Genomic DNA, 25,250 nt, shown 5'->3' on the forward strand with positions numbered 1-25,250 from the left:
AGGGCTGTTGTTCGGATTGGCTTCATAATATTGCGTTGAATTACTATCTCATCCTATTTTCCATTCTCTTATTATTGGATATATTTTTCTTTAACACCCTCTCACCCCCACTCTTACACACAGATTGTTGGATTACTGTGAGTAACATTACATCTTCTCCCTGGCTCATCCCCTGTATGCCCATTCCAAAGCAAATGCTGTTCTGAATGTGTCTATTATTCACTTACTTATATAGTTTTTAAGCTTTTATCACATATTATGCCTAAGCCATATGGTGTTTGGTTGTACTTGCTTTAATAATTTATCTAAAAATATCATTCCAGGGGTGCCTGTGTGGCTCAGTCAGTTGGGTGTCTGGCTTTCAGAGGAGCCCCATGTTGGGCTCCTCTCTCCGTGCAGGGTCTGCTTGAGATTCTCTCTTCTTCTCCCTCTGCTCCTCCCCCCTGCTTGTGCTCTCTCTCTAAATAAATAAACAAAATCTTAAAAAAAAAAAATATATATATATATATATATCATTCCATATATTGTCACCTGGCATTTACTTTTCTGACTCAACACAATGTTATTAAGATCCACTCGTGCTGTTGTATGTGGCTGTCATTCACTCATTTCTCATTGTTCTATAATATTTTATATATGACTATGAAACAAATTATCTATCTATTCTCTTGGCTACGATGATTAGGTTATTTACAATTTTTGCGATTATGAATAGCATTTTCCCCTGACATTGTGTGCGCTTCTCCTGGATACATGTACTAGCGTGCATGTAGGGGGGGTGGAGTATATATCTAGGAGTGGAACTGTTGGGTTGTAGGGTATGAAATTGTTGAATTGTAGGGTATGACATGGCTTTAAAACATGTCAAAATGGTGGAAAATGAAGGTACCAACTTGTACTTTCACCAGCAACATATAAAAAATTATACTGATCTACGTCCTGACATTTGACAATTCCAGACTTGTAATTTTTGCCTATTGATTATATGTGACATGGTTATCTGATTCTCATCTTCGTTTGCATATCCTGATTGCCAGAGAGGCTAAGCATCTCTTTGGTTGTTTTCTAGCTGCTGCATTACATCTTTTGTGATGTGCCTCTCCGCTCATTTTCTAATGTTTTTATATTTTTAAAAATTGATTTGTAGCATTCTTTATATACTCTTGATAGAAACTTTTGATTTCTTGTCAATTATATATTTCTGATCATTTTTCAATTACATATGTTGCAAATATCTTCTCCCACACTATAGCTTGCCCTCTTTTTTTTTTTTTTTTTTTACTTTTGCTAAGGTGTCTTTTTTTTTAAGATTTTATTTTATTTATTTGAGAGAGAGAGACTGAGAGAGAGGGCATGAGCAGGGCAGAGGGAGAGCGACAAGCAAACTTCCTGCTGAGCAGGGAGCCTGATGTGGGGCTCAATCCCAGGATCTGGGACCATGACCTGGGCTGAAGGCATATGTTTAACCAACTGAGCCACCCAGGTGCTCCTAAGGTGTCTTTTGATAGAAAGAATTTTCTTAACTTTATGGTATTCTAATGTTTCCATCATTTTTACAGTTAGTGCTTTATGTCTCTTCTTTAAGCCCTTCCTTACCCCAAAGCCAGCAAGAAATTCACCTTTATTTTATTACACACTTTAATGTTTTGCTTTTGACATAAAGATTTCATACTCTATGGAACCTATTTTTATGTAATGTGTATGACAGCCATATATTTTAATATTTTTTTTTTAAAATAAATCGTCAAGTTTTGCAGATCCACTTGCTGCCACCTCCTATTTCCATGGGAAGCTGCCACGACACCCCTGGCATCTACACTTATTTGTGGCTCTCTGGCTGTGCTCTCACTTCTGACACTTCCCGTTTCATCTCTCGTATTTGACTACTGGATTCACAGGTGTCGGTTATATTATTAACGCATTTGTTAAAAGAAATATGTTAAATTAGATTATAGAGGGTCAAACACAAACGGTCAAAGTGTGTCATGAATTAAGGATTATGATTAATCCAGACCTGTGAACCTAAGGTCCACAAAGGAGATAAAATAAATAACTAATGGGACTAAGAGCAATACTATACACGTTCCTTTTTGCTCTTTGATTTATTTCCTGAGGACACGTTCCCAGCAGTGAGATGACTGAGCCAGCGGGTATAAAAGACTTTTAGAGGCTTTAAATGTATAACTTAAATGCTTTCCTAACAGAGACATACATATTTACTCTTTGTGGCCAAGGGTCTAGCAGTTACACCCAGGGCTCTCTGCGCCAGCGGCATCCGGGCTCTTTGCTTCAGCCACATCCCTTGCCACTTCCCTACCACGCAGATCTCCGTCCTGTACCACTAAGAGGCAGTATACTTCCTCTTCGCGCCTGTCGATACCAGCTGAAGCAGCATCGGCACACGCTGCTGCTGGGGGGCCAGATTCAATGGCCAAACCATTTCTGTGCCTCACGCTGGGCTCTGTCTTCTCACTGCTTTCGGTGATACGTGTGTATTCTGGCTAGTTCGCTCTTTCCTCAGACAGCCTCCTAGTCTGCTCCTTCATCTCTGAGACCTTTACTCAGATGTCCCCTTCCTCAGGAAGGCTTTGCAAAACCACCCTATTTAAAATGGCAACCCCCTCTCCCGCCTGACCCGCCACGTCTCCCTTCACCGCTTGCTTTATTCCCTATCACTCATCACCATTTGCCCGTCTCTCTTCCCCCAGAATTTGGAACTTAGATCTCTTTTGTTCACAGACGTATCCCCGGCTTTAAACACAGTAGATGTTTTGTAAGTATTTGTTAAGATGACTATGAGCAGAGCACGTCGTAGTTGTTCATTATACGTGCTGGATGAATTAATGAGGCCCAGAAGACCCCAAGGGACTCCCAGTTACACTTACGGTTTTTGGTGTCTTGCCTGCCGGAGGTCCAGGAGTAGTTGAAGCCTTGGGTAGTCACACTGGAATTGCTGGCTGAGAGACAAAATTCTCAGAATCCACCCTTTTTATACAGTTATAATTTAACTTTACTTTGATGTGCTGAATTTTTAATCTATGTGACTCTGGGGAAATCTGAAATTGAAAATATGCTTTCCTACACAGGAACACAGCTGGCATATTAAGCAAAAGCTCTGTAGTTTATGTTTAATGCCAGCTTGTCACTGATTTTCTTTCTTTTTCTGTTCTTGTCGCCAACTCAGATCACTGGGAGTACTGTCAAGACTACTTCACTGTTATCTTAAAATTCCACGAGAAATGAAAAGTATAGTATAATAATTCACCAACCCATATTTTAAAGATTACAATGATTGTTACATCAATGTATAGCCACCATTTAGATTACAATTTGCCACAGAGCAACTCAAACCAAAATATCAACATTAAATGAAAAATATAGCCTTTTGCCCAAACCCCAACATTGTCATAGCTGTACTAAAACTTGTGTTTTGTTTCTTTTCAGTCACATAAGGAAAGCCCTGCTATACTCACTTTGGAGGGTGGTATTTGGAGTCAAGGTACTAACATCTCCAAGGGCTGTGGATGATACAGCTGGATATCCTATTTTGAAAACAAAATTCCCAAATTGTTGTAGATGTTTACATTCCCATGTTTAATATGCTGCTGTAACTAACAAGGGTGGCATGAAGAGCATGGAATATTAGAGAAGGAAAGAACCTTAGCGAATACATAATCTAATGGCTTCATTTTATCAGCTATGAACTGAGTCCTAAGGCATATGCTTGTGGCTACATGCCCAATATTCAATATCATATGATATTAACCTAGTTCTCCTAATGGAGTGTATTACATTCACACTTTCAAAATATGTCGTTTTAGTGTCTACTGTGTGCCAGACTCTAGTCTACATGCAACAAGGAAGACAAGGTCCTCACCCTCATGGAACTTACCTTGTAGTGAGTTTTCACAATTGTACATAACATTTTCACATGCTTAATACGGTTACTTGCTACTTCAGTTCTTAGCTTTCAAAATCATCCCCATCTTTATAGTCCATCATTTCCCATTCTTCCCCTCTCTCTTTTCCTCAAAATGAAGGACTACTTCATATTCATTTGGAAATATCTCCAGGAATGAAGCAAGGTAGATTGAAAAATAAAAATACCCAATACACTCCACTGAAAACATGGTCATATCTCTTGGAAAACAAATAGATTTAAGGTAGCTTCCATAAACCCTCAATTCAAGAAGATAACAGAAGTAGATAGAAAGGGAAACTAAAGGCAAGGAAAACAGAGTTAGAAAAAGTATGTTTATCCCTGTCAAAACCTGGGTGGGGATAGTACACAAAATGCATTTCTTGATGTCATGTACTCTTAATAGAAATGGGTCCCACATTTAGTCAGGACTTTCTAGTAATGATGGTAAGAAATAAAGAGTATATGTTATTCAACTAATGGCTATCATAGGCTAAAAACAGTTTTCAAGAGAAACACAGCTATTTTTATTGTGATTAAAAACAAATTTCTCCCCCATATTTTTTTCAAAAAATTTTTTTAAGATTTTATTTGAGAGACAGCAAGCACGAGCAGGGGAGAGGGGCACAGGGAGAGGGAGAAGCAGACTCTCCGCTGAGCAGGGAACCCAATGTGGGGCTCGATCCCAGGACTCTTACCCAGGTGCCCCTTCCCCAGTCTTTTAAAAAAGACTACTGTAAACTGTGTCTAATATTCTTAACAATATCCTTATAGTATGACAGTCAGGATGCTCATTCGCCTGTAAGCTCGAGTTAGTAATGAATGTCGTCCCACCCTCCCAGGCACCTCAGTTCTGGAAAATGACACACTTACATAAAAAAACAGGATAATCAAATCTCTGAAAAAAATATGTAGGATACATAAATAAATTGGCATCATGGTTTATGCATCTATAAATGATTAACAGAAATAATGCTAATGGACACTAACAGACACACTCTACCCGAGCTCCAGAAATATAGTCAGACACGGGGAGATGTGTTAGAGGCTGCCTCAGATGGCGCTCTATGAGGAACTAAAATGGGCAACCAGCATCAGATAAAATATTTTAAATACTGAATGTGCACAGTTTCATTTATCCAACAAATACTTATTGAGTGCTCAGTGTGTACGAGAATTGGGGATGAAGTGAAAAGAGAAACACTGCTCTTGCCCCCACAATTTAGTGCGAATATAGGTCAGTGTGTCAGAGTATCAGCTGGTCACCAAACCCGTTCTCTCTGGTATAGACGAACTCCATCGCTGAGCCTCCTGTGTGGTTCGTTAGGTGTGGCCGTGTACTAAGTCTTAGCCAATGGAACATGAGTGGGAGTGATGGCTGTCATTTCAAGACCTGATGTATAAAACCTTCCACGTAAGATCCTCCATAATCTTCCCTCATGTGGTATCAGATATTATGATGCAGGGGGACTCAGAAGTCACAACTTAAAGGTGACAGACATGCTAGAAGCCTGGGTTCTTGAATGACTGTGTGGAACAGAACACCCAGCCACTGGATCACAATGTGACTTTGAATTTTACTTCTCTCATTGAGATGGCTCTATCTTTGTCCTTACCTGCAGCAATTCCTTCAGTAACCTGTTTTATTTTATGTATTTATTTTTCAAGTTTTATTTAAATTCCAGTTAGTTAACATATAGTGTCATACTGGTTTCCGGAGTAGAATTTATAGTGATTCATCACTTACCTATAACACCCAGTGTTGAACACGACAAGTGCCCTCCTTAATACCCATTGCCCATTTAGCCCATCCCCCAACCCACATCCCTCCAGCAACCCTCAGTTTGTTCTCTATAGTTAAGAGTCTCTTACGGTTTGTTTCCCAACCGCCTCTTTCTTCCCCTTTCCATATGTTCATCTGTTTTGTTTCTTAAAGTCCACATATGAGTGAAAGCATATGGTAATTATCTTTCTCTGACTGACTTACTCAGCTTAGCATAATACACTCTAGCTCCATCCACGTCGTTGCAAAGTCCGCTCTCACCATTGCTATTTAACACGGTACGGGAAGACTTAGCCTCAGCAGTCATACAACAAAAAGAAAGAAAAGGCATCCAAATTGGCAAGGAAGAAGTCAAACTTTCACTATGTGCAGACATGATACTCCATGTAGAAAACCCAAGACTCCACCAAAAAATTGCTAGACCTAATACATGTATTTGGCAAAGTTGCAGGATATAAACACACAGAAATCCGTCGCATTTCTCTATGCCAATAATGAAGCATCAGTAACCAACTTCAAATTTTTGTATTGTTATGTATTTTTAAAGTTACCTCGTATCCTTTTTAAAATAAAGCAATGTAAAAAATGCACTGAGGGATAGAACGACTAGTCATCAGTAATCTTTGGATACTGAGAGATATGATGTGTTTCGCCTAATTAGTAGAGTAAGAAGAGGTGAGAGAAGAAAGGAGAGGGGAGGGGAAAGAGAAGAAAGACTCTATCCAGGTTTTAAAAGATTCTCAGAAGGATGAGAAGAATGATCCATTTACTCTGGGACTCAATTCCTTACACAGGAGAGAGTGAAGCTTTCATTGTTGGTTAACAGTCTCTTAGCTCACCTCCCATGGATGAGCTAGCTTCCTTCCTCCCTCCCTTTCTTCCTTCATTCCTTCCTCCCTCCCTTCTCCCTTCTCCTTCCCTCCCTCCTCCCTCCCTCCCACGCTGAGAACTTATCTCCACAGAATTAATTCACTGAGCGATTTAATAAGTAAAAGCAGAAAGGAATGGTTTTAAAGTAGTGATGTGATAACAATGGTGAGAATAATGACAAAGAAAAAGAGCTAAGAGGTAATCATCAGAGAACTTTGTATTTATTTGTAGGCAATATTACTGTTACCTAGAAATCTCAGTCTAATAAGCAACTGCCAGTCACCTTTTAAAATACCTCTTACTTAACAAGCAATGGACATTTTCCTCAGCCAGTCCAATTGCCCACACTGACCATTAGCGCCACGTGATTTAACTCTGTCAGGAATCAGTGGAGTCCTGATGAAGTATGATAACTTGACTAAGAATTTCATTTGTATTAAAATGACTGATCAAATTTCTTTTCTGGAGAATCAGAAGCTAAGGTGACAAAAATCCTTGCTTACTGTAAGTTTACTGCAGGGAAGGAGAATTCATTCATTCAATTCCATCTAATGTGTTGTTCTTGGACCACACGGGAGGAGGAACAGTGACTGTCCCAGCCTCACACGATGCCTCAGTCTCTGTGGTACTGTGCCTCTTAACTGGCATAGACACCAGTGCTGCTCTATGCTTCCTCTCATAGGCCTGTGGAGTACTGACGGCTGAATGTGTGCCAATAAGCTTCTGGAAACAAAAGGATCAATGGCGCCCCATCAATATCCACATGGAATCCAAGCTCACTGCAGTCTTCTTGGTCTCCAGCTGAATCTTGTTTGGGTCTTGGCCTGAGGGTCTGTACCAGGTTGCACAGGCTATTGAGAAAATGGTCCCTTGGGGCGCCTGGGTGGCACAGCGGTTAAGCGTCTGCCTTCAGCTCAGGGCGTGATCCCGGCGATCCGGGATCGAGCCCCACATCAGGCTCCTCTGCTATGAGCCTGCTTCTTCCTCTCCCACTCCCCCTGCTTGTGTTCCCTCTCTCGCTGGCTATCTCTATCTCTGTCGAATAAATAAATAAAATCTTTAAAAAAAAAAAAAAAAAAAAAAGAAAATGGTCCCTTGACTACGAGACCTTGTTCTTCATGTGCAAGTCAGCACTAAAGCCATTTAGAAAACTATCTATTTCTTTAGGTGAATTAAATCCCATCCACTCCTCTTGGCTTTACACTATGCTTCAAGGTTAAGGTTCCTTGGCATTACATGACCTGACCTCTAACAATCTCCACATTGTTATCTCATGCTACTCCCTTCCTATGTTCTTTCATTTATTGACCCAGCATTTGGGAGTCTCTATCTTCCAGGCACTGCGTTTCGCACTGGGGGCACAATGATCATCTCTCCTGGAATTGAAATTCATAGACGATATGGACATCAACCAGAAAATCACAGAAACCAATTCAAATATGAGAACATATGAAAGAGGAAATGGCTTACTCAGAGTCTCAGGAAGGCTTCCCTGAGGCATGGGGTAGGGGGAGTGGGGGCAGGGGAGGGGAGGTGGGAGCATCCAGGCAGAGGACTCCGTGCAAAGGCCCAGTGGGTGGTCTCATACACTGTTGGTAACAGCAACATGTGGTACGTGTCTATTCAGGGCTGGGCCTTTGTAAGCCCTAAGCGAGGGTTTGTTCTGTGTTTGAATTGAACTGAGTATGAGATTGCAAGGTGATAATTGTCACAGGGCACAGTCATGGCCCCAGCAGCGGGAGGCAGTGATCAAACTGTGGCATACCAGTAGCAGGAACACTTCTTCTTCCTCGGGGATGGTGTGTGTGTGTGTGTGTGTGTGTGTGTGTGTGTGTGTGTGTGTTTAAGATTTTATTTATTGGGGCACCTCGGTGGCACAGCGGTTAAGCGTCTGCCTTCGGCTCAGGGCGTGATCCCGACGTTCTGGGATCGAGCCCCACATCAGGCTCCTCCGCTAGGAGCTTCTTCCTCTCCCACTCCCCTGCCTGTGTTCCCTCTCTCGCTGGCTGTCTCTATCTCTGTCGAATAAATAAATAAAAAATCTTAAAAAAAAAGATTTTATTTATTCATTTGTCAGAGAGAGAGAGAGCGCGAGCACAAGCAGGCGGAGTGGGAAGCAGAGGGAGAAGCAGGCTCCCTGCTGAGCAAGGAGCCCGATGCGGGACTTGAGCCCAGGACCCTGGGATCATGACCTGAGCTGAAGGCAGATGCTTAACCAAAGTCACCCAGGCGCCCCTGGGGTTTCTGTTTTCAAAAGAAGTCTCTTCCTAGAGCCTGACCTGGAGATCTGTAACTATAAGAGGACATAGTTGGCTGTCTTTTGACATCAAACAGAGCATTTTAGAAGAATTCTATTTCTATTCCTCTTAGCCAAGTCTTTGAGATTCGTAGTGATCACCTGCTTCAGCATGCGAATAAGGCAGCCTGTTTTCTGTGTCAAGGTTATATTTACATTTCCAATACAGCAAAGCCTCTTCAGTTAGTTCTGTATTATGACACGCTGTGTAGGCGACTAGTATGCCAAACCCAGTGACAAAGCCTTGCTTGCTTTGTCTGCTGGTTGCTTATTTGTTCTTCAGTCTGAATGCTTATTGTTATTAAACCTTGCAAGCATCCAGAGATACATAATAATGACCCACGTTTCCAGGAAAGAAGAAGGGGGTTAGAAGAAAACACTACTTTGTACAAAATGTCTTGCTTCTATTAATTTGAAAACTGCCGTGAGGTTAGATGAGAAGTTTCAAAACTTTCCTAGCATATTTCTATTTCAACTTAAAAATTTTTTTTCACTAAAATTAAAAATTACCCTTTTAAATTACCACTAGAAATTCAATTAAGCCAGAAGACAGCTCTGTTCAGTTCTGAGTTAAATGGAGGAGACAGCAACATGTTCTCTAAGAGCTAAGTCTGGTTGGCTTCTCATGACATTATGAAGCAGAATGACATTATGGAATCTTCACCTGGACTCCTGCCATGTTCCTGGTGACTGTCCTTCTCACCAGAGAAGGGAGACAGAGAGCAGTGCTGGAGGTTTCACGGTGGGGCAGGGAGGGTTAATTTGGGAGAAATACTGAAATATTTTCCAAACAACTAAAATTTTGAAGATCATTTCATATGAACCTACTCTGTACCACATAAGAGTCGTGAGGTGAGGTAAGTAGAGGATAAAGGATGAAATAGTCATTTAAAAAAAGAAATATTGATTTGGTCATTGGTTCCTCCTTTAAGGAATTAAAAAATACAAGTAAAGGTCTTGACTTAGTTGGAGATTAGTTTTGTTTGCTGGACTTCTTTTGATCATGGCATGCCTTCTCAGACTGGCCTGCGTGGATCCTAGCTTGATACTTGTTCTTTCTGCGTTTTCATATTTGATACTCATAATAACTATATGGACTAGATCATACCCACTCCGGGTTTGTGAGATAAGCAAACAGTAGTGGAGAGGTAAAATGACTTGCCCAGGCTGCACAGCCAGTAGGTGGCAGAGACAGGAATTGAACTCAAGCCTGTCTGACACCAGAGACTATATTCATTCCGCTCTGGTCGTCTTCTAAAGTATAGTTAGCTTTGCTACAGAAGCAGAGTGTAGCTCTGGAATTCAGTCGTGGTCTCCAGCACACAACCACCCAGAATCCCTGAGAGCCTCTGCCTCTGCCCCTCTCAGCCTCCCATCGTAAGACTGCCCAGTCTTCAAGCCCTGGCCAAATGCCGGTTTCTTCAGGGAGCCTTCCTCGGCTCTCCCCGAAGCCTTCCTTTGTTAATCAATCCTTCCTTTGTGCTTGAAAAATACCCTTAACCCCCAGAATATTTACTAAGCTATCAATACCTACTGACAAAATATTTACAGAAAAATATCCTTAACCCCCAGAATTTACTGAGTTATCAATCTTAGGGACAACCATGTGTTATCATTGTTCCAGGCGATAGAGATACATTAGTAGACAAATCAGACCCCCAAAAATGCCCTTATGGGATTCACTTTCCTGTGGGAAGAAGCCAAACTAGTGCATCATACAAGATGTTAACAAATGCTGTCCAGAAAAGTAAAACAGGGAAAGGGGATAGGAAGTGAAACAGAGGATGCTACGGTTTTAAATTAGCCCCACGGAGAAAATGACATTTGAACGAAGATCGTGAGATGAGAGTGTGAGCCATGTGGACTTGTGGGGAAAGAATTTTCCAGGAAGAGGGAAGAAGTAAAAAGGCCCTGGGGTGGAGGCAGTGCTGGCATGCTGAGGGGACAGTGAGGAGGCCATGCTGAGGGGACAGTGAGGAGGCCATGCTGAGGGGACAGTGAGGAGGCCATGCTGAGGGGACAGTGAGGAGGCCAATTTGGGGGAAGCAAAGTGAGAGAAAAGGAGAGCAGAGTAGTGGAAATATAAGAAATTGGATATAGCATGAGAACTTTCAGGCTAACTTTGTAGATATTTGCCCTTCCTCACCACCCTTGTTTGTCCTCCACTCACATGACCATGACTCTGGTGGGTTTTATTTACATCGGTATCCATCGGAAGTAGGAGTAGATGCATAATTATAAGACTAGATTATTTGTTTTTATTAAAACACACACACACACACACACACACACACACACACACACAATTTAGATAGGCTGGTTAATTAATCAACCGCTCTATTTCCCACCTTAGGTTCCTACCATGTTCCAAAGGGATTTAAGGGGACAAATAATACCGTGTAACACTTTGACACTTACGAACCAGCTACTTGATCAGGTGTTTTCCATGTAGTCCCTTCTGTTGCTGTTAATAATTCACTGAGGAAGGAACTACCCATGCTAATGTTCTTCCTTTTCTTCCTTCTCTTGTTTCCCCCCATTTTCTTCAAGGACCCTCACCTCTGGCCATGCTTTTAGAACTCGCCAGTCTACCTCACCGCTGCCAAGAGCTACAGCTTTCTGTGCGTCACCTCAGTGGGCAAGCCATCACCTCATCATGGTTGCTCATTTTCACAAAATTATATTATTTAGTAATTTAATTTTTTATCATTTTATTTTTTTCATTGTGATAAGTGATGATAAACCCCATCATCTATTTCACGCACTTCCCCCACCCACCTCCCCTCTGGTAATCATCAGTTTGCTCTCTATAGTTACCAGTCTGTTTCTTGGTTTGCCTCTCTCTATTGTTGCCTTTGCTTATTTGTTTTGTTTCTTAAATTCCACATATGAGTGAGATCATACAGTATTTGTCTTTGACTGACTTGTTTCGCTCAACATTACACTCTCTAGCTTCCATAAAGTTTTCCACAATAGCTGCACCAATTTGCATTCCCACCAACGATGTTTCTTGGGTTTTTGATTTTAGCTATTCTGACAGGTATGAGGTGATATCTCATTGTAAGTTTGGATTTAAGTTTCCCTCATGATGAGTCATGTTGAACATCTTTTTATGTGTCTGTTGGCCATCTATGTCTTCTTTGGAGAAATCTCTGTTCGTGTCTTCTGTCCATTTCTAATTGGATTATTTGTCTTTTTGGTATTGAGTTGTATCAGTTCTATATATTTTGGATACTAACCCTTTATCAGTTACATCATTTGCAAATATGTTCTTCCATTCAGTAGGTTGCTTTTAGTTTTGTTGACTGTTCCCTTTGCTGTGCAGAAGCTTTTTATTTTGATGTAGTATCAATAGTTTATCTTTGCTTTTATTTCCCTTGCCTCAGGATTTTATTTTTTAAATAAAAAGTGTCTATATTTAAGGGGTACAACATAATTTGATATACACATCCATAGTGAAATGATTAGTACAGTCAGCTAATTAACATATCCCTCCTCACATAGTTACCATTTGTTTTTTGGTATAATGAGAGCACCTAAGATCTACTCTAAGGAAATTTTCAATATTCAGTACAGTATTATCATAGTCATTATGCTATACATTATATCTCCAGACTTATCAATCTTACCCTTTGACCAACATCTTCCCATTTTCCCACTTCCCCACCCCAGTAACTAGTGTTCTACTCTTTGCGTCCATGTATTTCACTCTTTTAAATTCTACTTATAAGCGAGATGCAGGTTTCTTTTTCTGTGTCTGGCTTATTTCACTTAGTATAATGTTGTCCAGGTTCATCCATGTTGTTTCAAATGGCAAAATCTCTTTCTTTTTTTAGGCTGAATTACACACACACACACACACACACACACACACACACACACACACACACTTTCTTTATCCATTCATTTGTCAATGGAAGCTTAGGTTGTTTCCCTATCTCTTAGATGTGACTGATTTTCTCTTCTTTGTGTATATACCCAGAAGAGAGATTATTGGATCATATAGTATTCTATTTTTACTTTTTTAGTGAACCTCAAAAACTGTTTCCCATAATGTTTTTCATATTGTTTTCCATAATGGCTGCACAAATTTACATTCTCACCAAGAGTGACAAGAGTTCTCCTTCCTCCATATCCTTGCCAACACTTTTTATCTTTTATTTTTTTGGTAAAAGCCATCCTACAAGGTGGGAGGTGATATCTCATTGTGGTTATGATATGCATTGCCCTAATGATTAGTGATGTTGAAGACCTTTTCATGTACTATTTGTTTGTCTTTTTTGGAAAAATGTCTATTTAGGTCCTTTGCCCATTTTAATGAGTTGTTTCTTGTTTTGCTATTGAGTTGAATGAGTTCCTTATATACTTTGGGTATCAACCCCTTATCAGATATATGACTTAAAAAATACTTTCTCCCGGTGTATAGGTTGCCTTTACATTTTGTTGTTTGTTTCCTTTGCTGCACAGAAATTTTTTAGTTGGATGTAGTGCACTTGTGTTTGCTTTTGCTTTTGTTGCCTAGACTTGGATGTCCTATCTAAAAACTCAATGCCAAGGCCAATGTCAAGAAGCTTCTCCCCTATGTGTTCTTCTAGGAGTTTTATAGTTTCAGGTCTTATGTTTAAGTCTTTATCCTATTTTGAGGAGAGTTTTGTGTATGCCATAAGATATTTTCATTCTTCTGTATGCAGATATCCAGTTTTCCAAACACCATTTACTGAAGAGTCTATCCTTTTCCATTGTGTACTCTTGGCATCCTTGTTAAATAGTAGTTGACCATATATGCTTAAGTTTATTTCTGGGCGCTCTATTCTGTTCTGTTGCTCTATCTGTCTGTACACATGCCAGAACCATACTGTTTTGATTACTACAGCTTTGTAGTATAGTGAGAAACCAGGAAGTGTGATGCTTCCAACTCTGTTTTCTCTCAAGATTGCTTTGGCTACATGGCATCTTTTGTGACTACAAATTTTAGGATTGTTTTTCAATTTCTGTGAAAAATGCCACTGGAATTTTGATAGGGACTGCACTAAATCTGTGTATCACTTTGAGTAGCACAGACAATTTAACGGTATTAATTCTTCCGATCCATGAGCATCAGATGTCTTTCCACTCGTTTGTGTCTCCTTCAGATTCTTTCACCAAGGTTTTTGGTTTTCAGTGTACAGGTCTTTCACCTCCTCACTTAAATTTATTCTTAACTATTTTAGTCTTTTTTGATGCTGTTATAAATGGGATTGTTTTCTTGATTTCCTTTTTGGATAGATCACTGTTGGTCTCACTGAATTTCTTTTAAAAGCTGAATTTTAATGGATAACACAGAACAGAATTTTCAAATGGAGCTCTTTGTACCTTTGTTTTAGATGAGGTTGCAAAGGCTAAGAATGATATTATAGGGCAAGTTGTCCTCACTTCTAAAGCAGAGTCCTAGACCACCTATGAAGGGCATGTGGAGTGGGTTCCATTAACTCTGGTCCATCATCAACCTCAAGACTGTGTAGAGGGCAGAAGTGCCCCAGGTGAGGATTTTTTAAAAGAGAGTTGTCAGGGTGCTATGAGTCTGGTCCCCTCTCATGGGGGGGGGCAAAGGAGGGGGTTAAAGAAGAATCTGCCCCTTTACCTTAGTCCATGTGAAGTGTGGTTTCAAAAGAACCACTCAGAGCTGTTGGCCTATGTGTCCTGGAGTTTGGGGTGAAGAGGACCAGTGCCTGACTCAAGATGAAGAGGCTACACTGGGAGCCTATGCTTGACTAGTAGTGTTGAATGGGTATAGAGAAGAGAGATATGGCCATGCTGGAGAAGAAGAGCACTTCCCCCAAATAGGAGGCCAAGGTGCATGTTTTCCCAGACAAAAGAGGATGCCATGAAAAGAAATCTCACCCAGGAAGAATATCTGCAGGAACAAAAAGCTCCTAAGAGGACAGACCTCCAGAAGTTCATGGGCTGTAGGGGGATAATAGACATAAGATTGGAGGAGAGGCATAGCCTGCACCAAGGGGACAATAGCCCCGGGCCAGTCATAGACTTCTGAGAAATCTGCCAGAGTGCCCCATGAGGTCAAGGTGGCACATTTTTTATTCTCCCCATTTAGAGGACACTTAGGTCAGATTACAGTCAGCCGGACAAGGAAGGTCTTTTCTTACCTACCTCTCTCCTCTTTTCCACATGATATGACCCCAAAAGAGAGGTCCAAACCAACAACTAGGAGTGGAGGAAAGGATTGAGCCGGGAAATCAAAGACATTTCTTCCGCCCCCAAGGACATAAAGCACACAACCTCATATCCCAGGCTTCTGCAGCTGGGGTATACCCACATGTGGTGGGCAGGCGAGGGGGGGATGTTCTGGATCAAATTAACTTTTGCAAGTTTTGACATTGCATTTGACAAGCCTTCTAAATTATTGACACAAGTCCATTCTTGAATCTGAAAGGGACCAGACAACGTTTATTATATGAAAATCACCAAAAAAGGCCTTCAGAGTCTAAGGAGAAATTATTCAAGAGAGCTCATTTGGACAGGGAATAATGGGGAAAAGAACATTCCTTCTTTGCTAATGTACCCAGTTCAGCTTATTTATTCAGTTAAACATAAAGGTAAAAGTTATTTGTAAGTTCAGACTGCTGCCGTCAGAGTGATCTGGTTTGTCAAGCTCAATTGTCCAAGACTTTGCCTTATTTCTAAGTAAAACTGAACCTGAAAATTTAATGTATTTTTTCCAATAGTAATATTTTTACTTGACCTTCCACCTCTTGACATGGTGTCTAGCCACACAGCCACCTAGCTTCCTTGGCGACTGCGTAGATTGTACTCCATCGGTTCACCTGCAGCTCAAAGAGCCTTTAGCGACACTAACTGGAGCCCTGCAGTTACAAGAATAGAGGCCATCCACTGCATCTAAACACATCTGTGCGGCTTCATCAACCCCTGATGTCAGGATTAGGAGGATATTGACCTTCGGACCAGCATAAAGGAAATATATGGTGTGAAATCTTGATCTCTGCACAAGACTGTTTGCCCAGGGGAGGCAGATGATTTGAGGAGCATGTGCTCACTGAATGGCTAAGACAATGTGTATTGCTGGATTACTGGTCTAGAAAGGCTTTTCAGGACTGCTCCCCCCTCCCCGGGGGAAATGACAGTAAGCAGGACAGAGCTCATCACATGTCACGGGGTGTGTTAATAGACACTCAGTAATTTACGAAATGAATGCAAGAATAGGCCATCCAATAGATTTTTTCCCCCAGAGCTACCTTGTTCCAGAGAGGAAGACTGGAAAAACAAATACTCAAAGTAAACTAGTCATCAAGAAAGCTGGTGACAGGTATGGAAAAAAAAAATGAGAAATTCTCTAACAACCTGCAACATCGCCCCAGGTGCAAGGTGTTTGGCAAGATGCAACGACCAGAATTTCCCAGGATTAAAGGGAGAGTGCTGGAGTTTTGTATGGGTTCTGTACATATCCCTGGGCAATGAGATTATATTATAATAATGTTGAGAAGGGAGGGTGTGATGAATGGAGGAGGCCTTTTTCCCCATTTAATTTCTTTTTTTTTTAATATTTTATTTATTTATTTGACAGAGATAGAGACAGCCAGCGAGAGAGGGAACACAAGCAGGGGGAGTGGGAGAGGAAGAAGCAGGCTCATAGCGGAAGAGCCTGATGTGGGGCTCGATCCCATAACGCCGGAATCACGTCCTGAGCCGAAGGCAGACGCTTAACCGCTGTGCCACCCAGGCGCCCCTCCCCATTTAATTTCTGACTGAGGAAATGGTAGCCCCACTTCTGGAGGCTGCATTTTGCAGAAAACACTGGTCCAGAGAAAAGAGAGATTAATACAGGCACAACTGTCATGTTGACCTTTTCATATCAGCTTTGCCACCTTCACACAGGAATGCATTTATTTCGTGTCTAAAGACATTTATTAGGCACCCATCATGTACTGTCAGAGGCAGTAGACTCAGGCTCTGAAGCTTGTTCGGGTTCCATCTTGGATCTTGCATTTTTTGCATGACTTTGGTTAAGTGATTTAACCTTTTTGTGCCTCAGTATCTTCACCTGTAAAATGGGGATAATAATAGTGCCTATAGCATTGTGTTGTTGGGGAATTAAATGAGATAATACATTTATAAGTTTAGAACGGAGCCAGGCACATGAGAAGCACTCAAATACTAACAAGTATTGTTAATATTATTGCTTAATACTATAATGTAATCAAGGGAGTTGGTTAAAAATTTAGATAATTACTGGGGGGAAAAAGCTGGTGTAATAGTCTTCTAAAACGCTTTTATTTATCCCTCCTATCTAGGCAGACAATGCTGAGTCTTCTGTTTTAGTACTCTCCATTTCTTAGTTCAGACTGGCTTAGTTCAGACCCTTATCACTTAAATCACTTTCTATCTGCACCATTTGGTCTTCTTGCTCTCTATTCTGGCTGCTAACACTTATCCTACACATCACATCGGTTTCACCCCCATTTTTCACATACTCACAAAGTCACAGCGGCTCTTCATTGGCATTCTGTTCAGCCCAAATCCTCCGCCCATAACTGAAGCTCACCTTCCCCCGGCTCCCCCTCATCTAAGCAAGCCGTGGCCCTCCCAGCAAGCACCGCGGCACTCACCCTGCCCATCTTCTCATGCCTGACACTCATTTTATTTCTTTACTCAGGACAACTGTCTGAAGATCCAACTCTCCTCTTTCTTCCATCTGTGTCTATATTTCCTTCCAGCCCTCTGTGCAGACTTCCCCGATTCTACCCTCCTCTGTTCCCAGCACTCATCTGCTTGGGCAGACTGGCAGTCTTTCTCCAGATCCCCCTCTCACTTTAAAACCCAACATCCCAACCTGCAAATGATCTTCTGATCTACTTCCCCCTGTGATTGACATTTGACAATCGTGTCCAATGGCATATCGTCCAGTGTCATCCCCCAGCCATTCTGACATGCTTTCTCATAAATCAGTAGTTTGGTTACATCCCCTAGGCAGCTGCTTCCTTCAGTCTGTACCCCTCAGTGTCTGATCCCCACCCACTGAGCATTAAGTGTCCTTACTTGGACAGCTAGCCAATGGTTAGGGTCTGACTGGACCTGGTATTTTATTTGAAGTGTTCAGGAGTAGAAAGATCTAGACTGTGAGGATCAGCTAAAGCTTTAGAGGAGGCTAAATATCAAAACCAACACCATCAGGTCCAAGGGTTCATGTGCAGACATAAAAATCAGAGACAGAGCCAAAAGGCCTGTGGTAAGTAGGTCGTGCTGGAGTGTGAGCTCTATGCAACTGGGGCCCTGCCTGTCTTGTTCATCACTGTATCCCAGCACCTCTAAAGTTCCTGGGACCCTCCAGGCACTCAGTGTGTATTTTTTGAATGAATGGATGTCTTGGATGATTGCCACCATCGGGGCTGGCATTTCTGAGACCTCTTCTATTAGTTACACACCCTGTAGCCAATTCAAGGCCAGAGTTAGAAGGCCTAGGGAGCTACTGAGAGCACCGGGAGCCCCTGAGTTATGCATTGCCCCACCTGAGATTGGTCAGGTGTCTCTCATTGTTCCATCCCACCTGCTTGCCTCATCTCCCCATTCAGCCTGTCAGCTTCATGTGTTTTCCTAGGACAGTGCTGCCGATGCAGCCGGGGCTCCGAAAACAGCCATCAGTTCAGGCTGAACTGCGCTGTGCTCCCTGGGTAACTCTTGCAGTTTGTCATGAGTTACAAGGTTCTCCTTCTCTAGTCAAAGAATATTGTTTCCATTACCTTACATTTATTTCAAAAATATCCTTAGCCGAGGAAGAAAAAAAATACAAACTGGATGTTTGCAGCAAGACATGTAGCTTAGTAATTATGACTGAATTATAGTGCATTCCATCTTAGAATTTGGAATGAAACCATAGCCTTTTGAAGCTGGTTTCCATGACATGTTCCATCTTGCTTCCTTTCTTAAAAGAACACAAAGGGTGAGTCCTTTTAGCTTCTGAGACATGAGGCAGCCAGTCATCATGTGATTTCACAATTACCCTCCAAATTTCCAAGACAAAACCTGGATTTTTCAGTTGTAATTCAGTGTTTATTCTAAGAAAATAAGTTTTATTTAGCCTAAAAGAGCCACCGATTTAACATTTTTTGACATTTTAGACTGAAAATTGTTCCAAACATAATTTCTTGTTACTATTTTGATAGAGGTCAAGATTTTGTAAAGCGAGAAACAGCTACTCTTATACCTGCGCCTTGATCTAAAATGGTTTCTCAGTCTTGGCACTACTGACATTTTGGACCAGATAATTCTTTGCTGTGGAGGCTGTCCTGTCCTGTCCTATATAGCATGCAGCATCCTTGGCTTTGGCAAGGTAGCACCCTCCCCCCGAATTGTGGCAACCAAAAATGTCCCCAGACACCGTCAAATGTCCTTGGGGGGAGGGGCGGCAAAATTTCCCTGCTGAGAACAACTGATCTAAACAGTCCTGAGGTTCAGTGTGGTAGGATCTTATTTTAAGGAGCAGAAATTTCCCAACTCTATCACCTTTGTGTGATAGCAGATCAAGTAACATTTTTTTTTCCTGCTTTTAAACAAAGATGTTCATTTGACTGTATTCTCTTTCCCTGTCTAATACTAGAGCTATTTTATATTGCAGGCTCCTTAAGGTAACAAATGTTCTTTTCCTTTCCTTGAATTTCTTCATAGAAATAAGAATGGTATTTGGTCTGATGGATGCATTTAATGTATGTCAACTAACCCCATGGAAAACTCAGCTAGAAGAAACTCATTTCCGCTTTCAACTGGTAGAAGGTTAATGTCACGAGGGCATAGTTGTATTCTCTTTTGGTCACTGTTATATTCCCAGTACCTAGAAGCATATCTGGTACACAGGCACGGCTAATAAATATTTGGCAAATGAATTATATCACCTCCTTTCCAAAAAATATTTATTGGGCTCCCAGCCCCATTTCCTAAGGGATAACACAGAATTCTTAGGCTGGGGGTTAATGCTCTCTTTATTCTGCATTTTCTAGTCTTCTTCCCTGCTTCTCTGCTACACAATCCCACCCCCGACCCAAGCTTATCTCCTAATATTTTCTCAAATTCCCACAAACATCCTTGCCAATGCACAACTATTCACTTTGTTCTTTTTGCTTAGAATGTTTTTTCAAGCTCTCAACTGAGTCAAATATATGCAACACATACTTAAAGGGTCAGTCATCTTATTTCCTCTTTTTGGTAACATTTCCTGACTCCAAGAACCTATAGGGGAATCTCCTTACTCAAAGTCCAAAATTTGCTGGTTTGCACCTCTCCCTGCGTATTTTAATTCTATAAGATGCAGTACCTTTCACATTACTATTTTGAATTATCATTTTCATGTGCATATATCATCTCTTTCCAAGTACATTGCAACCTTTTTGAAGGCAGAAACAAATTATCATCTCTTTTCAAAGACATCATGGAGTCTATTAAATGACACTTACATAGTGAAGGAACAGTATTCTCATTAATTCTTTTATTCATTCATTTATTCAACTAGCACTTTTGCATGTCTACTGTGTGCTGGGCATATGTCCCCTGTCCTCACGACGTGTTCAGACCAGTTGGAGAAAACCTGGTATCAAATGTGGTAAGGACTAGATTTGAGTCAGAAGACTTGGTGTGAATACTAACTTTGCCACTTACCAGTTGTGTGGTCATCTCAATGACTTCATCTGGAAAATGGGGATGATAATGTTTGCTCTGTCTGCCTCTCATAATAAAGATCAAACTGTATTGCATTTTATATGCAAATATTTTCTAAATGACAGGATACGGTCTTTTTAATTTGTCCACAAATTCTTTGATACCCTTCCCTTCAAGAAGTGGAGCCTAATTCTCCTCCTCTTGAGTCTGAGGTGGACTTAGTGACTCGCTTCTAACAGGTGCAATAAAGCGAAATGATGCTGTGCAATAAAACAGCAGTGCAGCTTTTGTCTTGGTTACTCCATTTCTTGAATTACTTGGTCTGAGGGAGGGCAGCTGTCACGATGTGAGAAACCTTATGGAGAGGCCCATATGGTGAGAAACTAGCGCCTCCGGACAGCATGCTCAAACTTGGGAGCAGAACCCTCAGCCACAGTCAAGCCTTCAGATAACTGAAGCCCCAACCAACCCCACTTGACTATAACCTCATGAAAAGATCTGAGCCATACCACCCAGCTCAGCTGCTCCTGGCTTTCTGACCCCCAAATCCTGTAAGACAATATGTTTTAAAAGTTGCTAATTTGGGGGGTAATTGATTAGGTAGAGCTGGATAACTGAATAATATGTGGAGTACTAAAGAAATTTAAGGTCTTATTTTTGACTATGCTAATATTTGTTGAATGAAGAGTAACATAATCTACTAGAGTTTATTGCTGAATGATGAGTTAGAAATGGAAGAAAAAGCAGCCTCCAATAAAAATTGCAAAACATTAAGAACCAGGAAAAATCAGATGCATGTAACATTTCTGATGGGTGATTTGCAGACACTTCTCACCCTGCCACATGTTTCATTTTCTGAGAGGTATCAACCTGTGACAGTGGCTGCAGGCTATATGCCAAAAGGCTACAGGCTGAAAGAATTGTTCATTTCTGACTGCTTTTGTTTTATTTCATTTTCGGTTCTCATTTTGAGCTAAAATGGATAGTTTTAATTAAATAAGAAATGAGAACTGTACTTCTCCTCTACACAGAATATACATTTTTTTATACTAAAGAAAGTAACCATAGTTCTCTTTGTTAAACACAAAGGCTATAGACATGGGAATTTATGATTTGTTTGCATCATTGTGACCTTCTGAAAGTCACTGTTATCTCTTTGCCATAGTAACACTGACCCAGCCTGGCCTCCATTATTAATAATGCCACTGGGAGGCTGAATTCATAGTCCTCACCAGTCAACTTTGTCAAAATTAATTTGAACCAGAACAAATTTAAATTTAAAACTATCTAACTACATCTGGTCCACAGGATGCCCATTTATAACCAATTTCTTAAACACCCCACTGAGAACACAGTTGTGGAGGGAGACTGTCAATTTATTAACCTATTTAATAATAAATATGGAATTTAAATTTCTCACTGCATATTTATTGACCCTAATTTTGCCAGGGTTTCAAGTGAAGGGCTTTGGAAGCTATGTTAACTCTTTAAAGCCATAAGAATAGTACTTAATATGTTTGCCTAAAATGTTATAGATAATAAAAGAATATGAATCATACAAATTTTCTGAAAATGTTTTCTTTATCAATCTGTTTCGTTAAAGGATTGATAGCTCATGGGAAATAAAACAGTGCAGTCATTAGTTGACAATGACGTGCTACTATATATAGAAAATCCTAAAGACTCCACCAAAAAACCACTAGAAGTAATAAACGAATTCAATAAAGTTGCAGGATACTTACTTAATACCCAGAAATCAGTAGCTTCTCTATATACTAATAAAGAAGTCTCAGAAAGAGAAATTAAGAAACAATTCCATCTATAATTGCACCAAAAAACAAAAACAAAAAAACCTTAAGAATAAACTTAACCAAAGAGGTGAAAGACCTGTATTCTGAAAACTATAAAACACTGATGAAACAAATTGAAGATGACACAAATAAATGGAAAGGATTCCATGCTCACTGAATGGAAGAATTAATATTGTTACAATATCCGCACTACCCAATGCAATTTACAGATTCAGTGCAATCCCTATCAAAATACCAACATAATTTTTTCACAGAACTAAAACAAATAATACCAAAATTTGCACACAACCACAAAAGACCCCAAAATAGCCAAAACAATCTTAAGAACAAAGCTGGAAGTATCACAGTTCCATTTTTCAAGATATACTACAAAGCTATAGTAATCAAAACACTATGATACTGGCATGAAAACAGACACATCGATAAACCCATGCTTATATGGTCAATTAATCTATGACAAAGAAGGCAGGAATACACAATGGGAGAAAATCTCTTCAACAAATAGTGCTGGGAAAACTGGAGAGCTACACATGAAAGAATGAAACTGAACCATTTTCAAACACAAAAATAAACTAAAAATGAATTACTGAAGACCTAAATGTGAGACCTAAAACAATAAAAATCCTAGAAGAAACACAGGCAGTAATTTCTCTGGCATTGGTTGTAGCAACCTTTTTCTAGATATGTTTCCTAAAGCAACGGAAACAAAAGCAAAAATAAACTATTGGGACTACCTAAAAATAAAAAACTTTTGAAACAAAGGAAACCATCAATAAAACAAAAAATCAACCTACTGAATGGGAAAAGATCTATGCAAGTGATATATCCAATAAGAAGTTAATATCCAAAATATTTAAATAACTTATAAAACTCAACACCCAAAAAACAAAAATCCAATTAAAAAATGGGCAGAAGACATGAACAGACATTTCTCCAAAAAAGGCATCCAGGTGGCTAATAGAGGCATGAAAAGATGCTCAACATGACTCATCATCAGGGAAATACAAATCAAAACTACAATGAGATATCACCTTACACCTGTCAGAATGGCTAAAATCAAAACCACAAGAAACAATAAATGTTGGCAAGGATGTGGAGTGCACTGTTGGTGGGAATGCAACCGGTGCAGCTGCCATGGAAAACAGTATGGAGGTTCCTCAAAAAATTAAAAATAGAACCACCCTATGATCCAATAATTGTGCTACTGCGTATTTACCAAAAACCCCACAAAAACACTAATTCAAAGGGATACATGTTGGTAGCATTATTTACAACAGTCAAACTATGGAAGCAGCCAAAGTGTCCATTTACCCAGATGAATGTATAAAGAAGATGTGATATATATAATGGAATGTTATTCAACAATAACAAAGAATGAAATCTTGCCATCTGCAACATGGACAGAGCTAGAGAGTATAATGCTGAACAAAATAAGTCAGAGAAAGACAAATATCATATGATCTCACTCACGTGGAATTTAAGAAACAAAACAAATAAGCAAAGGGAAAAAGAGAGAGAGAGAGAGAGAGACAAATCAAGAAACAGACTCTTAACTATAGAGAACAAACTGATGGTTACCAGAGGGGAGGGGATGAAATAAGTGATGGAGATTAAGGAATGCACTTGTCATGATAAGCACCAGATGATGTATGGAATTGTTGAATGACTATATTGTACCCCTGCAATTAATACAACACTGTATGTTAACTAACTGGAATTAAAATAAAAACATAAAAAATAAAATAAAATAAAGAACTTACACAACTCATCACCAAAAAACCAAACAATCCAATTTTTAAAAAATGGGCAAAGAACCTGAACAGACATTTTTTTCTACAGAAGTTATACAGGGAAATGCAAATTGAAACCATACTGAGATATCACCTTAGCCTTGTCAGAGCGGCAAAATCAAAAAGACAAGAAATAACAAGTGCTGGAGAAGATGAGGAGAAAAAAGAACCTTCGTGCACTGACAGTGAGAATGTAAATGGTACAGCCACTGTGGAGAGACAGTATGAAGAAAAAATAAGAAGTGAAATACCATATAATCTAATAATTTCACCACTGGATATTTAAAATGAAAACACTAATTCAAAAAGATATATGATATGATGTTTATTGCATCATATGTTTATTGCAGCATTATTTACAACAGCCAACATTTGGAAGCCACCCATATCAATAGATGAACGGATAAGGAAGATGGAATATTACGCATCCTTAAAAAAGGATGAGAGCATGCTATTTGCAAAAACATGGATGGATCCTGAGGATATTATGCTACATGAAATGAGTCAGACAGGAAAAGACAAATACCATATGATTTCCCTTATATGTGGACTCTAAAAACAAACACACATAAATAAACACGCCATATCAGACCTATAAATACGGAGAACAAACTGATGGTTGCCAGAGGGGAAGGGGGTGGGCAATGGGCAAGACTGGTGAAGACGAGTGGAAGATACAAGTTTCTATTATGGAAGAAGTAGGTCATAGGACGAAAGGCCAGCATAGATAATACCGTCAGTGGTGTTTTAACAGTGTGTATGGTGACAGACAGTGGCGACCATTGTGCTCAGCACAGCATAACACAGACAGGAATTGAATCACTATGTTGTACAACTGAAACTAATATAAAATTGTGTGTCAACTATACTCAAATAAAAAAAAGAATTAAAAAATAAAAGAAAGTAAGACTGTGAAAACATTCTTACTTGTAGGCGATACGCTGTTGACTGGAGAAGGTCGGGTGCCAAGGGTCGATGGGACAACCTCAAGTGCAGAGCCTGTGGAAGGGTTCGCTGAGCCTGAGAGGATGAAATGGATAATAATGATGAACAAAATATTGTAATAGAAAGAGGACGTGTTGACTTAACTTCCCCCACAACTGTATCTTCATCTCAGAAA

At 40.1% G+C, this 25,250-nt stretch overlaps 1 protein-coding gene across 1 annotated transcript in view; it reads right to left on the bottom strand.

Annotated features, from left to right (window-relative positions):
- The window catches only part of CD96 (CD96 molecule), an 88,747-nt gene that overhangs the window by 12,805 nt on the left and 50,692 nt on the right, over window positions 1-25,250 (bottom strand). Inside the window, exons 8-10 of the mRNA XM_045785630.2 lie at window positions 25,058-25,150; window positions 3,474-3,542; window positions 2,886-2,957 (exon numbers count right to left, since the gene is read on the bottom strand). Coding sequence (XP_045641586.2) covers window positions 2,886-2,957; window positions 3,474-3,542; window positions 25,058-25,150 — 234 coding nt within the window. The remainder of the gene's footprint in view (window positions 1-2,885; window positions 2,958-3,473; window positions 3,543-25,057; window positions 25,151-25,250) is intronic.

The sequence above is a fragment of the Ursus americanus genome, chromosome 4 (assembly GCF_024610735.1).
Source record: "Ursus americanus isolate L20-20 chromosome 4, mUrsAme1.1.p, whole genome shotgun sequence".
Taxonomy (NCBI): Eukaryota; Metazoa; Chordata; class Mammalia; order Carnivora; family Ursidae; genus Ursus; species Ursus americanus.